At 43.0% G+C, this 15,000-nt stretch overlaps 1 protein-coding gene and 1 long non-coding RNA gene across 3 annotated transcripts in view; one reads left to right on the top strand and one right to left on the bottom strand.

The window, feature by feature from the left end:
* LOC143291608 (uncharacterized) overlaps positions 1 to 300 on the top strand; it is a 5,793-nt gene extending 5,493 nt beyond the window's left edge. Inside the window, exon 2 of the long non-coding RNA XR_013056553.1 lies at positions 1 to 300. This exon is cut by the window's left edge and continues 9 nt beyond it. This is a non-coding gene — a long non-coding RNA (uncharacterized LOC143291608).
* Positions 301 to 1,859: 1,559 nt separating this feature from the next.
* Positions 1,860 to 14,704, bottom strand: LOC143291596 (uncharacterized). 2 transcript variants are annotated; one of them, XM_076601544.1, is made up of 6 exons: positions 14,591 to 14,704; positions 11,797 to 12,016; positions 9,250 to 9,358; positions 8,599 to 8,757; positions 5,132 to 5,245; positions 1,860 to 3,596 (listed from the first exon to the last, which is right to left on the bottom strand). In XM_076601544.1, exons 2-6 carry the CDS (start codon positions 12,001 to 12,003, stop codon positions 3,349 to 3,351), a joined length of 837 nt encoding a protein of 278 aa, XP_076457659.1. In that variant the 5' UTR covers positions 12,004 to 12,016; positions 14,591 to 14,704; the 3' UTR covers positions 1,860 to 3,348. The 2 variants fall into 2 exon arrangements, with proteins under 2 accessions (XP_076457659.1, XP_076457668.1); XM_076601553.1 differs by having other exon boundaries at positions 11,797 to 12,033; positions 14,591 to 14,689.
* Between the last annotated feature and the right edge of the window lie 296 nt (positions 14,705 to 15,000).

Here is a 15,000-nt window from a genome sequence, read left to right as displayed (position 1 = left end):
ACCCAGGGGCGACAACCAAGCCTACCGCGCTGAAGAGAACATGGAGTGCTTCTTTCCCTTACACCAGTCGTCGCCGTCCTCCACAACCCCAACCACCACCTACCGCTATCGATGCCGACGACTTTCGGAACTTTGCCGTTACCCACGCCATTCCTTCACGTTGCGAACAACGACGAACCACCACCACCGCTAGCTGCAGCATCAGCCAGAGTCTCGTCACCAACCTCCTCTGCCCGAAGGGGGCTGTTTTCCGCTGAAATGGTCTCGATGCAGTCTCCTCGCCGCAGTGTCTCTGGCTCAGACTCGCATGAAGATGGGATTTTTTGGTTGTCTGGCGACTCCGACACGCAGCAGACTCTTGTGTGATGAGTGCTTGCTTCGATTGCCCGGAGTTTTGTATTTGTTTGTTGTTGGCTTTGTTGTGTGTGTGTGTGTGTGTTTTCATATATGATTCTCTCTCTCTCTCTCTCTCTCTCTCCCCTCTCTCTCTCTCCCTCTCTCTCTCTCCCTGTGTGTGTGTGTGTGTGTGTGTGTGTGTGTGTGTGTGTGTGTGTGTGTGTGTGTTCTTTTGTTACTTTGTTTTAAGCCCCATTTTGAAATTATTTGTGTTGTTATTAATGATGAGATAGTGATAATAACAATGACTGTTATTGGTTTTGTTGCAGTTATGAAAACAATGTTGTTCTTCTTGTTGTTGTTGTTGATTTCCTACTTTGCTAATTTGAAAGTTTTATGCGGAACCAGCATTAAAGAAAGGCAGACAGACAGACAGACAGAAATGCCCTTTACTTTTTCCTGTTTTAAATGTATTTGTTTTTTCACGGTTCAAGTGTTTAACTTACGATCCACCGCAGTTTGTTGTTGCTGCTGCTGTTTTTGCCTCTGTGTGTGTGTGTGTGTGTGTATGTGTGAGAGATAGAGAGAGAGTGTGTGTGTGTCTGTCTGTCTGTGTGCACGCGCGCACCGTACGTGCACAGGTGTACGTGTATGTGTGTGTGTTTATGTGTGTGTTCGCGCATGAGTGCGTGCGTCCACAGGTGTGTGTGTGTGTGTGTTTATGAATGTTTGTTTGTGTTGCGTGCGCGCGTGTGTGTGTGTGTGTGCGCGCGGGGTGGGGTGGAGGTGGGTGGTGTGTGCGTGCATGTTAGCACGAGAAAAGTTGTGTGGTGGTTTTTTTTTTTTTTTTTTTCTTTTTTTTTTTTTCATTCTCAATAAAGTTTGCATTTTTTTAAGTCACGTGGTCCAGAGATAAATGCCACACCCCCTGCCTCATGTTTCGTGGTCTGCGTCTGTGTCTGGCTGTCTGTCTGTCTTTCATTATGTATGCTTATGTGTGTGTGCGTGAGAGAGAGGGAGAGAGTGTGTGTATGTGTGTGTTCTGCGGCTTTTTGTTTGTTTGTTTGGTGTTTTTTTTGTTTTTGTTTTTTTTTATATGTCGATTATCAATACCATGCTTGTGGCTGTGTGTGTGTGTGTGTGTGTGTGAAGTGTGTGTGAGTGCGCGCGCGTGTGTCTTATTTTTACTATGCTTATGTCTATGTAGTATAGTATTCGCATTCTATGACTTTAAGTTGCATTGTGTAGTGCATGCAGTGACATATATAATGTAGTATTGTGTAGTGTAGACCATGTTTCAGGGCGGGGACTGGATGAAAAAAAGCGCGCCAGTGCTTAACTATTTTACTCGATAATAAAGAATTTGTCTTGTCTTGTCTTGTCTCTCCCTCCTCTCTCTCTTTCTCTCTTTTTCTGTGTACCTCAGACGCGAACCACCCAGAGATGGAGACAGACACAAAGACAGAGACAGATACACAGAATATCCATGATCAAGACAAAACGAAATTGGCCAATGATACTATCAAGCCATCCAAATTTAATAATAATAATTGCAATTTTACTGTATGTTAATATATATAAAAAAAAAAATTAAAAATCCACGATGCATATTATTGTGTGGGAGATGGGGGTGGGGGTGAACTCATGTGTGTGTGTGTGTGTGTGTGTGTGTGTGTGATTATTTGGGAAATGGTATAGTGCGTAATTATGTAGGTTTTGTTGTTGGATTGAAACGTCTCTGACTGATCGTTACTACAATTTTTCTTTAGGGGATTTTGTTAGTTCTGAAGGTAAATAACATGAATTACCCCGACACCAATGAAAGAAAACTGTATAAAACGAATGGTAAAACAAAACGGAAGATAAGAAAATGAATAAAGTGATCGATAAACAAATGAAAAAATGAAAAAAAAAACATTTAACACGCCCACCTATCCCCCCACCCCCCTATTGTTTATATATATATATATATATATAGTGTGTGTGTGTGTGTGTGTGGCTTTTAGGCCTATGAATGATAATAATAGTAATAAGAATAATAATGATAAGTTATTCTATGGAACTCACCGATCTGTCAACAAAATCACTACCTTTGCTTAAACACTGTTCCACATTCACCATTATCAACGTAGATTTAAAACGATAATAATAACAATAATTATAATGATGATGATAGTAATAATAATAATTAATAATGCCACAGAACAGTCTTTCTGAAGCACGAAATATGTTTGGTTTGATATCATTTGGACAGAAGGAGTCTACTTTTTGTGTGTGTTTGTTTTTTTGTTTGGTTTTTTCGTTTTCTGCTCTAAAAGCTTAATCAGATGTTGAAAAATAACAACAGAAAACATTTTCACACATGAAAATAACAAACAAACAAAAAGAAAAAGAAAGAAACATTCAATCCAATAGAACTTTGTGTGTGTGTGTGCGCGCGCGCACGTGTGTGTATATGTGTGTGTGCGCTAGAGGAGGCAAGTGTGAACGAGTGTACTCTGAGCGCGTGGAATGTATACAGTGTTTTGCATGCACGAGGCACACACAAAGCGCGCGCGCGCTCTTGCCTGTACGAGCTGTACTGACAAAGCATCATCAAGATGTGCAGTCCAAGGAAATTGTCAAGAAGGGAGATAAAGGGAGATAATGGAAGAAAGAAGAAAAACAACAAAGAAAAAGAAAGATGGAAAACTCTCAAACCACCACCACCACTACTACGACCACTACTACTACTACTGCTGCTGCTACTGCTTCTACAACTACTACTACTACTACTACTACCACCGCCACTACTTCAACTTTCCCTTTGTTTTCTAAAAGAGAAGCTTTGAAAGGAGGAGGAGGAAGAAGAAGATCATACACACACCAAAAAAAAAAAAAAAGACAAAAAAAAAAAAAAAAGACGAGACGAAGAATAATAGTAACAAGACGAAGGATGAAGAACGTTCACAAATCGCTCCACCACCTCCTCCTCCCACACCACCTTCCTTCCCGCTTCTTCTTTCCATCCGTCTAGCCAAACCAGCTGGTGGTGCCAGGGGCGGGAGCGAAAGTAGGAGCAGGAGTAGGCGGATTAGGTGCAGCCGTGACGTTGGGGTCGTAGTCTGGGTCGTCGAACTCAGCCATCTGGTAGCCCATGAAAGTGTTGCCTTCTCCGCCAGGCATGCTGAACGAAGACCCTGTGGTGTACTTCGGGTACACTCCCACCGTGTCGCCCGGGTGGAGGATGGTCATGGCCGTGGCGGCCGTTTCCTGGCCGTCTGTTCGGGGTTTGAAAACGAAAACGATGTTGGTTTGTTTTTTGTTGTTGTTTTTTTGCTTGTTTGTTTGTTGTTGTTTGGTTGTGTTTCTTGTTTGTTATTGTTGTTGATTTTTTGGTTTTGGGTGTTTTCTTTGTGTGTGTGTGTGTGTGTGTGTGTTTGTTGTTTTTGTTTGTTGTTTTTTGTGGGTTTTTTTTCTTTTTTTGGTGGTGGACGTGGGGCAGGTCGGGGGTGAGGTGGGGGGGGGGGGGTTAGGTGTTGCGTGTGTGTGCGTGTTTCATGTTACTTATAAGCGCTTTGAGCACCCTTGAAGGGAGGAAAGCGCTCAACAAATATTCAGTAGTAGTAGTAGTAGTAGTAGTGCCTAAATTGTAGATCAAATGCGGCCATGCGCGTAATAGGCCTACTCCTTGATCTGTACGTGTGAACGATGGAGTTGCAAGCTTTCAAAAACAAAACAAACAAAAAAATCATGAAATAGAATAATTCAACAAAAAAATAAATGATAAACTGAAATAGAATAAGACTTGGAAAAAAAAGAGTTGAGTTATTGTTGTGATGACGGTCACCAAGAACACTTTCACTTTCAGTTTCTCAAGGAGGGGTCACTGCGTTCGGACAAATCCATATTTGTATTTGTATTTCTTTTGATCACAACAGATTTCTCTGTGTGAAATTCGGGCTGCTCTCCCCAGGGAGAGCGCGTCGCTACACTACAGCGCCACCCTTTTTTTTTTCTTTTTTGTATTTTTTCCTGCATGCAGTTTTATTTGTTTTTCCTTTCGATGTGGATTTTTCTACAGAATTTTGCCAGGAACAACCCTTTTGTTGCCATGGGTTCTTTTACGTGCGCTAAGTGCATGCTGCACACGGGACCTCGGTTTATCGTCTCATCCGAATGACTAGCGTCCAGACCACCACTCAAGGTCTAGTTGAGGGGGAGAAAATATCGGCGGCTGAACCGTGATTCGAACCAGCGCGCTCAGATTCTCTCGCTTCCTAGGCGGACGCGTTACCTCTAGGCCATCACTCCATATATATATATATTCGCTACACCATATTTTGCCAGGCAGATAGACCAGCAGCATAAGCCAACGCTCTTTGTCAGGCCTTGAGTACATGCTGATACATTTGTGTACCTGTCAGAGTGGATTTCCTCCATGTAGTTTTGCCGGATGACAAACTTCTCGTTGCCATGGGTTCTTTTTCAGTGCTGCACTCGGGACCTAGGTTTATAATCATAGTCTCTTCCGAACGACTCCGTTGCTCGGTTTGACTTTTCCAGTCAAACTTGGGAGAAAGGGCGAGAGCGGGATTCGAACCCACACCCTCACGGACTCTCTATATTGGAGGCTGAGCGTCTTTACCATTCTGCTACCTCTCTCCATGACAACAAAGAGTGGTTACTCTCTTCATACACAAGGTACACAACTTGTGTTGCTGTGCAACCAATTCAGCAAACAGAAGAAGAAGAAGAAAACAACAACAACAACAACAACAAGTGGTGGTGATCACAATGAATCGTCAGGACTCACAGTTGTACTTCATGTAGGCAATGACCTTTGCAGGGCCGTTGGCTTTTTTCACTTTGAACACCGCCTCGTGTTTTCCCGAGCTGCACGTGTACGTGGCGTGGAAGTAGTACAGCCCTGCCGGCAAACCATCATCGCTCAGCTCTAGAAACGGTGCACAGTGCACACATTTACACGAATGCATAATATACGCGCGCGTGCGCGCACACACACACACACACACACACACACACACACACACGCATGCACACATACACACACGCATGCCCACACACACACACACACACGCATGCACACACAACCACACACAACCACACACACACACACACACACACATACATAGACACACGCGCGCGCGCGCGCAGACACACACACATACATACACATATATATGCACACACACACACACACACACACACACACGGACGCACGTACGCACACACACACAGGGAGAAAAAGGGATAAGCGTGGAGAAAAACAGACAGATAAACAGATAGAGGGAACGAGAACGAACAAACTTCTTCTTTCTTTTTTTTTATTTATTTATTTTTTTTTTATTAAGGAAGTGGAATAATCTACACTTCTGTTAATGTTTTTGTTTTTTTTTGGTTTGTTTTGCTTCCAGTCCTTTGGGCAAAGAAAGGGGAAACAGATACAAATATTTACAAAAAAAGCAGAGACAAGTTAGAGACTATGGGACGTTAACTCTTTCCATACGAACGGCGAAAGAGACGACGTTAACAGCGTTTCACCCCAGTTACCATCATCAAAATATTGCAAGCGGAAGGCTCTTATACTGAAGACGTGAATGTTGACAAAGAATACCACAATTTTGATGACGGAAGCTAAAGGTTGGGTCATTCAGACACCCACTGGACATCCGAGGGGTCTAGTGTAGAGGAGAAGAGAGGACTGGCCGTACTGAGTGAGTTAAACCTTTTAATTTTGTTGTTGTTTGGTTGTAGTTGTTCTTTGTATGTGATTGTTTGTTTGTTTGTGTTTTTTGTTGTTTTTTTTTTTTTTTTTTTTTTTTTTTTGTACGCTTATAGTTGACTTCATCAAGTTTTTGCGCCTTATACCCATTGTGATTATTATTATTATTATCATTAGTTCTTTTTTATGTATTTATCTATCTTTTTTTTTTTCTTCCATTAATATTTCTTTCTTTATTTTTCTTTTCTTTTTGTTACTTTGGCTTTTTCGTCGCTTGTTTTTGGGTTGTTGTTTTTTTGTTTTTTTTCCTGACCATCGTTTCTGTTGTTTTAATTTCATTACATATTTTGGGCTTCCTTATTTCGTGTTCCCTGACCTTCTTTCGTGTTTTTGTTCTTTTTCTGTTACCTACTTTGTTTGTTTGTTTGTGGTTTTTTTGTTTGTTTGTTTTTTTGTTGGTTTTTTTTTTTTGCTTCTTTTGGTTTTTTTTCTTTACCAGATTTTCTAATTGCTGCTTGTTTTGGTTTCGTAACATATCTGTTGGTATATATATATATATATATATATATATATATATATATATATATATATATATATATATATATATATATATATATATATATATATATATATACAACACCTTTTTTTTAATCGTCGCTTATTGTTTTGTTTTTCCGTACTTTATTTTATTTATTTTATTTTATTTTAATCTTATTATTATTATTATTTTTTTTTTTCGCTTTTCCTTTTCTACTAAGGGTTCATTTGGTATGTTCAGCTGTTTTTATTTCCCCGCTTTTACTGTCTTTTTTAAAAAAAATTTTTATTTTTTTTTTTACGTTGTTTGCTTTACACCCGCCCCGTCAACCCCCCCCCCCCCATCCCCCCTCAGCCCCCCATCCTCAACCCCCTCCCAAACCCCTCCCCCCTCCCCCTCCCACACCGCCCCCCCTTTTTTTTCTTCCTTTTCTTCTTTCGGTTTTTACCTATGTACTTCTGAGTGCTTGGTTTCTTGGTTTTTTTGTTGTTTTTTTTACTTACTATGAGTTATTTACTTTTGTTTTTCTTCCTTTTTTTTTCTACTTACTCTGTTCTTACCTACTTTGAGTTATTTTGTTTGGTTTTCTCTCTCTCTCTTTTATCTATTTATTATTATTATTATTATTATTATTATTTTTTTTTATTATTTTTTTTTTTTACTTACTCTGGAGGCGGAAAGCAAGCCTGTGAGGGTGTCGCATTCATTGTTGACCTGACCTATATAGGGGATCGTGAAGAGGTCAGTAAGGGTGTCACATTGTTGACCTGACCTATATAGGGGATCGTGAAGAGGTCAGTGAGGGTGTCGCATTCATTGTTGACCTGACCTATATAGGGGATCGTGAAGAGGTCAGTAAGGGTGTCACATTGTTGACCTGACCTATATAGGGGATCGTGAAGAGGTCAGTGAGGGTGTCACATTGTTGACCTGACCTATATAGGGGATCGTGAAGAAGTCAGTGATGGTGTCACATAGTTGACCTTTCCTATATAGGGAGCCGTGAAGAGGTCAGTAAGGGTGTCACATTGTTGACCTGACCTATATAGGGGATCGTGAAGAGGTCAGTGAGGGTGTCACATTGTTGACCTGACCTATATAGGGGATCGTGAAGAAGTCAGTGATGGTGTCACATAGTTGACCTTTCCTATATAGGGAGCCGTGAAGAGGTCAGTGAGGGTGTCACATTGTTGACCTGACCTATATAGGGGGCCGTGAAGAGGTCAGTGATGGTGTCACATTGTTGACCTTACCTATATAGGGGGCCGTGAAGAGGTCAGTCAGGGTGTCACATTGTTGACCTGACCTATATAGGGGATCGTGAAGAGGTCAGTGAGGGTGTCACATTGTTGACCTGACCTATATAGGGGATCGTGAAGAAGTCAGTGATGGTGTCACATAGTTGACCTTTCCTATATAGGGAGCCGTGAAGAGGTCAGTAAGGGTGTCACATTGTTGACCTGAACTATATAGGGGGCCGTGAAGAGGTCAGTGAGGGTGTCACATAGTTGATCCGACCTATATAGGGGATCGTGATGAGGTCAGTAAGGGTGTCACATAGTTGATTTGATCTATATAGGCGGCCGTGAAGAGGTCAGTGATGGTGTCACATTGTTGACCTTACCTATATAGGGGGCCGTGAAGAGGTCAGTCAGGGTGTCACATTCATTGTTGACCTGACCTATATAGGGGATCGTGAAGAGGTCAGTGAGGGTGTCACATTGTTGACCTTACCTACATAGGGGGCCGTGAAAAGGTCAGTGAGGGTGTCACATAGTTGACCTGACCTATATAGGGGGTCGTGAAGAGGTCAGTCAGTGTGTGACATTGTTGACCTGACCTATATAGAGTGTCGTGAAGAGATCAGTGATGGTGTCACATAGTTGACCTTACCTATATAGGGGGCCGTGAAGAGGTCAGTCAGTGTGTGACATTGTTGACCTGACCTATATAGAGTGTCGTGAAGAGGTCAGTGATGGTGTCACATAGTTGACCTTACCTATATAGGGGGCCGTGAAAAGGCCAGTGACGGTGTTAAAGTCATTATTGATGTCCAGGACCTTGTTGGCGTACTTGTAGGGGATGGAGTTGGTCTCCGTCTGGTAAGACCCGCTAGCGCTGATGTAGGCTTGGAAGGCTGATGGAGGTTGCCTGTAGCCTGACAGCAGGACAACAGAACAGTGATAACTAGAACAACAATAAAGCCGACGAAGGAGAAGAAGATGAATAGTACATCTACGTGGGTACGCACGTGTTTGTGTGTGTGTGTGTGTGTGTGTTGTGTGTGTGTGTGTGTGTGTGTCTGTCTGTCTGTCTGTCTGTCTGTTTGCCTGTTTGTGTTTATTTGTGTGTATGTGCGCGTGTGTGTGTGTGTGCGTATATGTATGTATCTAGTTAGGTAGATAGTTATGTAGGTGTGTAGGTACATTGTGTGTGTGTGTGTGTGTGTGTGTGTGTGTGTGTGTGTGTGTGTGTGTGTGTGTGTGTGTGTGTGCGTTCATCCATCCATTTCTCCACTCACTCATGCATACATCACCCTAACCCTAACCCTAACCCTAACAGATACACACGTGCCTACTCACCTGTCCAGCCATCTATCTGCCCGCTTACCTACCTACATTCATCCGTCCATCCATACATACATACATACCACCACCACTGAAGTTCCCGGTGATGCTTAAAGTGTTCATGGTCTGGTTCAACGCTTCCACATGGATGCCCACTTGCGCAATGGCCTCTTGGATCGTGGCGTTGATGCCCTGTGACGACAATTTCAGTTTCAGTCTCAAAGATGGGTCAAAGCGTACGGACTGATCCGTATCCGCGACTCTTCATCCGGAGGAGAGAAAGAAACGAAAGACAGGAGAGGCAAGCGTCACTTGTGGTACACACTTTATCAAGTAAAGATATCGTTCAAATGTGTTATGTCTTTGATGTCATAAAGCTTCGGAGAAGAAAAGGCATAATAGTAGATTCCAATCAAGCATCTTTGGGTCGAGAGTACGTAGACTTACTCACAACGCTAAAGTGTACTTACCAATGCAGTTCAAAAAATTATATTTTAACGACTCATGTCTTTGTTTTTTGGGTGTTTTGTTTTGCGTAATAAATCGATAACGGTATTCGAGATTATGACGCACGCTGTTTAAATAATTTTATTTTGGTGCATTTCCATTATTTAAGAAATTAAAAGCGACGTTGCCATCGCCTCAGGCAGAACATGCAGATGATTTTTTTTTTTTTTTAGATCTGCAGAGATCCGTTTTTGCCAGGCTTACAGAAACTACATTCCGGTTCATTCAATTTCTCTTTTACGTTAACTCTAGTTAATTCAGCATCTACTAACAATATTCATATGCAGTAAACACGTCCATGGTGTAGCTCATGTCACAGTATGTGGTATATCCAGAATTTATATTTCTCTTCTTCTAATTGCGAACAAGAAAAACGAGGTCAAGCCCTCTCCAAACCAAAACATTAATAGTGTCATTCTGGATCCGGATTATCAACGAAATAAACCGTTCATGATCAGGAAATACGGTTTAATCCGGAAGACTTACAGCCTACTATTGGTATGATTAACGATTTTTTCCCACTATGTTTAATCTAAATTTGGTATTGGCAGGAAAAGCACTTCCAGAGAAAATGACAGTGGTAAAGTTTACCACCGACAAGTAATAGTGTTCTATGCGTGTTTCATTTGTTTGGGTTTTAAATTGATCCGATGCATGTTCGGTCTTGGTGCCAACCAAACAACCACACTCGTCACATCACCAACCCTTAGCATTTTTTTCAGCTGATTGAAGCAAAGCATTGCAGTTGCGATCAGTTATAACTTCATGCTTTTCTGTACTCATCAGTAAGTTTACTGATCATTCACACACAGATACACACTGGATTGTTGTGTATTGTGCATCTCGTGTGTGAGGGACAATAGCCTTTTTGAATGATCCATCCATCCACCCACCCATCCATCCATGTATCCATCTATTCGTTCCTCTGTCCACCCCCCGCCACCCCCCCCTCTCTCTCTCTCTCTCTCTCTCTACATCCATCCATCCATACATCCGTCAGTCCCTCCTTCCCTCAATCCATTCATCCATCCATTTGTCAGTCCATCTGTCCGTCCGTCCGTCCGTCCGTCCCTCCTTCCCTCCCTCCATCCGTCCGTCCGTCCCTCTATCTCTAACTCCCTCCCTTCATCCGTCCGTCCGTCCCTCTATCTCTCCCTCCCTTCATCCTTCCGTCCGTCCCTCTATCTCTCCCTCCCTTCATCCGTCCGTCCGTCCGTCCCTCTATCTCTAACTCCCTCCCTTCATCCGTCCGTCCGTCCCTCTATCTCTCCCTCCCTTCATCCTTCCGTCCGTCCCTCTATCTCTCCCTCCCTTCATCCTTCCGTCCGTCCGTCCCTCTATCTCTAACTCCCTCCCTTCATCCGTCCGTCCGTCCCTCCCTCTATCTCTTACTCCCTCCCTCCATCCGTCCGTCCGTCCCTCTATCTCTTACTCCCTCCCTCCATCCTTCCGTCCGTCCCTCTATCTCTAACTCCCTCCCTTCATCCGTCCGTCCGTCCCTCTATCTCTAACTCCCTCCCTTCATCCGTCCGTCCGTCCGTCCCTCTATCTCTAACTCCCTCCCTTCATCCGTCCGTCCGTCCCTCTATCTCTAACTCCCTCCCTTCATCCGTCCGTCCGTCCCTCTATCTCTAACTCCCTCCCTTCATCCGTCTGTCCGTCCGTCCCTCTATCTCTAACTCCCTCCCTTCATCCGTCCGTCCGTCCCTCTATCTCTAACTCCCTCCCTTCATCCTTCCGTCCGTCCCTCTAACTCCCTCCCTCCATCCGTCCGTCCGTCCAACTATCTCTAACTCCCTCCCTTCCCTCCCTTCATCCGTCCGTCTATCCATCCATCTATTCCTCCCTCCGTCCATCCACCAACCGTGAGTCCGTCCGTCAGTCGCTCCCTCTATCCATCCATACATCCACCCGTCCGTTCCTTCCTTCTTCTTTCCTTCCATCCATCCGTCCGTCCGTCTATCTGCCCCTCCCTCCCTCCCTCCGTTTGTTCTCCTGTCTCTCCCTACCTCCCTCCATCAATCTGTCCGTCCCTCCCTCCGCCCGACCGTCCGTCCGACCGCCCGCCCGCCCGCCTCTCCCTCCCTCCCTCCCTCTCTCTCTACCTCCCTTTCTGCACCAACCTCCAGCTGGCTAAACATGAGGTCAGCAGAGCTCTTCAGGTTGTTGATCCGCGACACCTCTGCCTTCTTCCACTTCTGCATCTGATAGGCGTGCGTTCCAAACTTCTGGTACGTGGCGAAGTCGCCGCTGACGGGCGCCACTGCCCCCCACAGCAGGACAACGACCGAGGACAACGCCAGGAGCTGCCATCCATTTCCGGGAAACATGGCGGCGGTGAAGCTGAGTGAGTGATTCCCCTTTCGTTAGTCGGAATTTTGTTATTATTATTATTTTTATTATTATTGTTATTATTATTGTTATTATAATCGTTGTTGTTGTTATTATCATCATTGTTCTTGTTCTTCTTGTTCTTGTTACAATTACTTTTTCTTTTACTTATTATTGTTTCGTTTTGTTTCGGATCGTGGTGCCGTGCCCACTGAAAAAAAATAAATAAATAAAAGAAGATGGAAATATAGAAAGAGAGTAAAAGCATTTTAAGCGGGTAGGTAGCAACAAGCAGCGACAAGAACGCTAACAATAACAACAACAATAATGATCATCATCATCACAGTAAGTAGCAGTAATAGAAGTAGTAGCAGCAGCAGCACTATCATCATCATCAGTATAAGTTGTAGATAAAGAAGAAGGAGAAGAAACGATTATGATCATGACGAACAGTTTTCTTATCCTTGTTGTTTCTTATTGATATTGCTTTAAACGGTTAGAAAAAAAAATGTATTCAATATCCCCCCCCCCCCCCCCACCCCCCCTTTGAAACTGTGAAACTGTGAAATCTTCTCCTTTTTCTTCTGCGTTCGTGAGCTGCAACTCCCACGTTCACTCGTATGTACACGAGTGGGCTTTTACGTGTATGACCGTTTTTACCCCGCCATGTAGGCAGCCGTACTCCGTTTTCGGGAGTGTGCATGCTGGGTATGTTCTTGTTTCCATAACCCACCGAATGCTGACATGGATTACAGGATCTTTAACGTGCGTATTTGATCTTCTGCTTGCGTATACACACGAAGGGGGTTCAGGCACTAGCAGGTCTGCACATATGTTGACCTGGGAGATCGGAAAAATCTCCACCCTTTACCCACCAGGCGCCGTTACCGAGATATATTCGAACCTGGGACCTTCAGATTGACAGTCCAACGCTTTAACCACTTGGCTATTGCGCCCGTCACTGTGAAATCAATTTATCAGCCTACCCGCAAAGCGTTCCTTGTGAATGCAGTGCACGATCACCTCCCCCCCCCCCAACCCCCACCACCCCCTTCTTCCTCACCAGGACATACCCCTCTTCCACTCAGAAACGAATACCGCGGATCAGCTTGTCACGGTGAGGACTGACATTTCAAATTTTAACCAGTGAGCTGTCGTGGAGTGGAGATTAACCGTCTCCATACGAACGGCGAAAGAGACGACGTTAACAGCGTTTCACCCCAATTACCATCATCAAAATATTGCAATCGGAAGACTCTTATACTGAAGAGGTAAATGTTGACAAAGAAAACCACAATTCTGACGACGGAAGCTAAAGGTTGGGTCATTCAGACACCCACTGGACATCCGAGGGGTCTGTGTAGAGGAGAAGAGAGGACTGGCCGTACTGAGTGAGTTAAGGTGACACACATTGTATCCAAATCTTGCTTCAAAATGATTGACCAAAGAAGAAGGTTCTGATGCTCCTTCTTTTCTTGTTATCTATTTATTTACCTGTTCATTTATTTATTCTTTTTATTTATTTATTTATTCATTCATTTATTCATTGTGTGCATTTTCAGTTTTGTTCATTTCATTTATAAGCTTTTTATTTTGACTAAATTCTTTATATCTCTATATCTCTGTATATGAGATATGTTTATATATATATATATATATATGTATATATATATATGTATATATATATATATGTATATATATATATGTGTGTGTGTGTGTGTGTGTGTGTGTGTGTGTGTGTGTGTGTGTGTGTGAGAGAGAGAGAGAGAGAGAGAGAGAGAGAGAGAGAGCGAGAGAGCGTTTTTAAAGGAGCATGACCAAAAGAAAAATCAGCCGAAATATTGATCAACTTTCTGTTCTGTAGTCAAACTGTGCAAACAAAACAAAAGGAACATCCCAAATCCGACACATCAATTTTAGCTTCATTCAAATGTATGCAAGCAAACATTAAGAGCAAAACATGCACAAACTATCAACGGGGCTTAGTTCGCAGTTCATGGTATACACAATCACACATTAACTCTCTCCATACGAACGGCGAAAGAGACGACGTTGACAGCGTTTCACCCAGTTACCATCATCAAAATATTGCAAGCGGAAGGCTCTTATACTGAAGAGGTGAATTTTGACAAAGAATACCACAATTCTGACGCCGGAAGCTAAAGGTTGGGTGATTCAGACACCCACTGGACATCCGAAGGGCCTGTGTAGAGGAGAAGAGAGGACTGGCCGTACTGAGTGAGTTAAAAAAAAGACGAAGAAAAAAAGATAAAAGAAAATGAAGTAAAAATCGACATAGAAAGACGTCTCATCACAGAAAACAACCACAAAGCACAATCGATATATAAAGTAAAACAACAATTCTTTAAAATGAATAAATAAAACGCCAACAAATGAGTAGAAATCATACCCGAAAAAAAAATGTTCCAGAGTTAAACTGGAATACCACAAGTTAAATATTCAGCTAAAAAGAAAAAAAAGGGGGACAAAAAAGAAAAAAAAGAAAGCACCCACATCCAAACAATATAAAATCTTAATTCTTTTTTTTTCTCCAGAAGTACTTATTTCTTATTTCCTATCACCTACCTTCCTTTCTTCTTCTTGTACTCTTTTTGCTCCGATGATCCAATGCTGAAATGGTAGTGGACCAGAACAAGAGAGAGAGGGAGACTACAGATAATTGCAGTGTCCGTGTGTGTGTGTGTGTGTGTGTGTGTACACGTGTCAAGAAGGTATAGGCTGGCCGGACGTGCTTTTTGACGACGTCACAACACCCTTGGAATCACGTAGTTGTTGTATGCCCCATGATTATCAACTGGCTCTCAACACCGTAATTATCAGTTCGTTAAAATAAAGACTCTGAGTCTGAGGGTCTGGATAGTTTTTCGCCGTTGCTACAACAATTCTCTGTCGTTGTGTGTGTGTGTGTGTGTGTGTGTGTGTGTGTGTGTGTGTGTGTGTGTGTGTGTGTGTGTGTGTGTGTGTGTGTGTGTGTG

Source organism: Babylonia areolata, chromosome 1 (assembly GCF_041734735.1).
Source record: "Babylonia areolata isolate BAREFJ2019XMU chromosome 1, ASM4173473v1, whole genome shotgun sequence".
NCBI lineage: Eukaryota > Metazoa > Mollusca > Gastropoda > Neogastropoda > Buccinidae > Babylonia > Babylonia areolata.
The sequence above is the reverse complement of the archived record's forward strand: the minus strand, read 5'-3'. Positions and strand labels throughout refer to the sequence as shown.

Excerpts from the sequence above, each read along its gene's own strand:
- LOC143291596 (XM_076601544.1), bottom strand. The coding sequence starts at position 12,003 with ATGTTTCCCGGAAATGGATGGCAGCTCCTGGCGTTGTCCTCGGTCGTT. Across the intron at positions 9,359-11,796 it reads TCATGTTTAGCCAGCTGGAG|GGCATCAACGCCACGATCCA; the intron begins GTTGGTGCAGAA and ends TTGTCGTCACAG. Across the intron at positions 5,246-8,598 it reads TTTCACGGCCCCCTATATAG|GGCTGTACTACTTCCACGCC; the intron begins GTAAGGTCAACT and ends GTTTGCCGGCAG.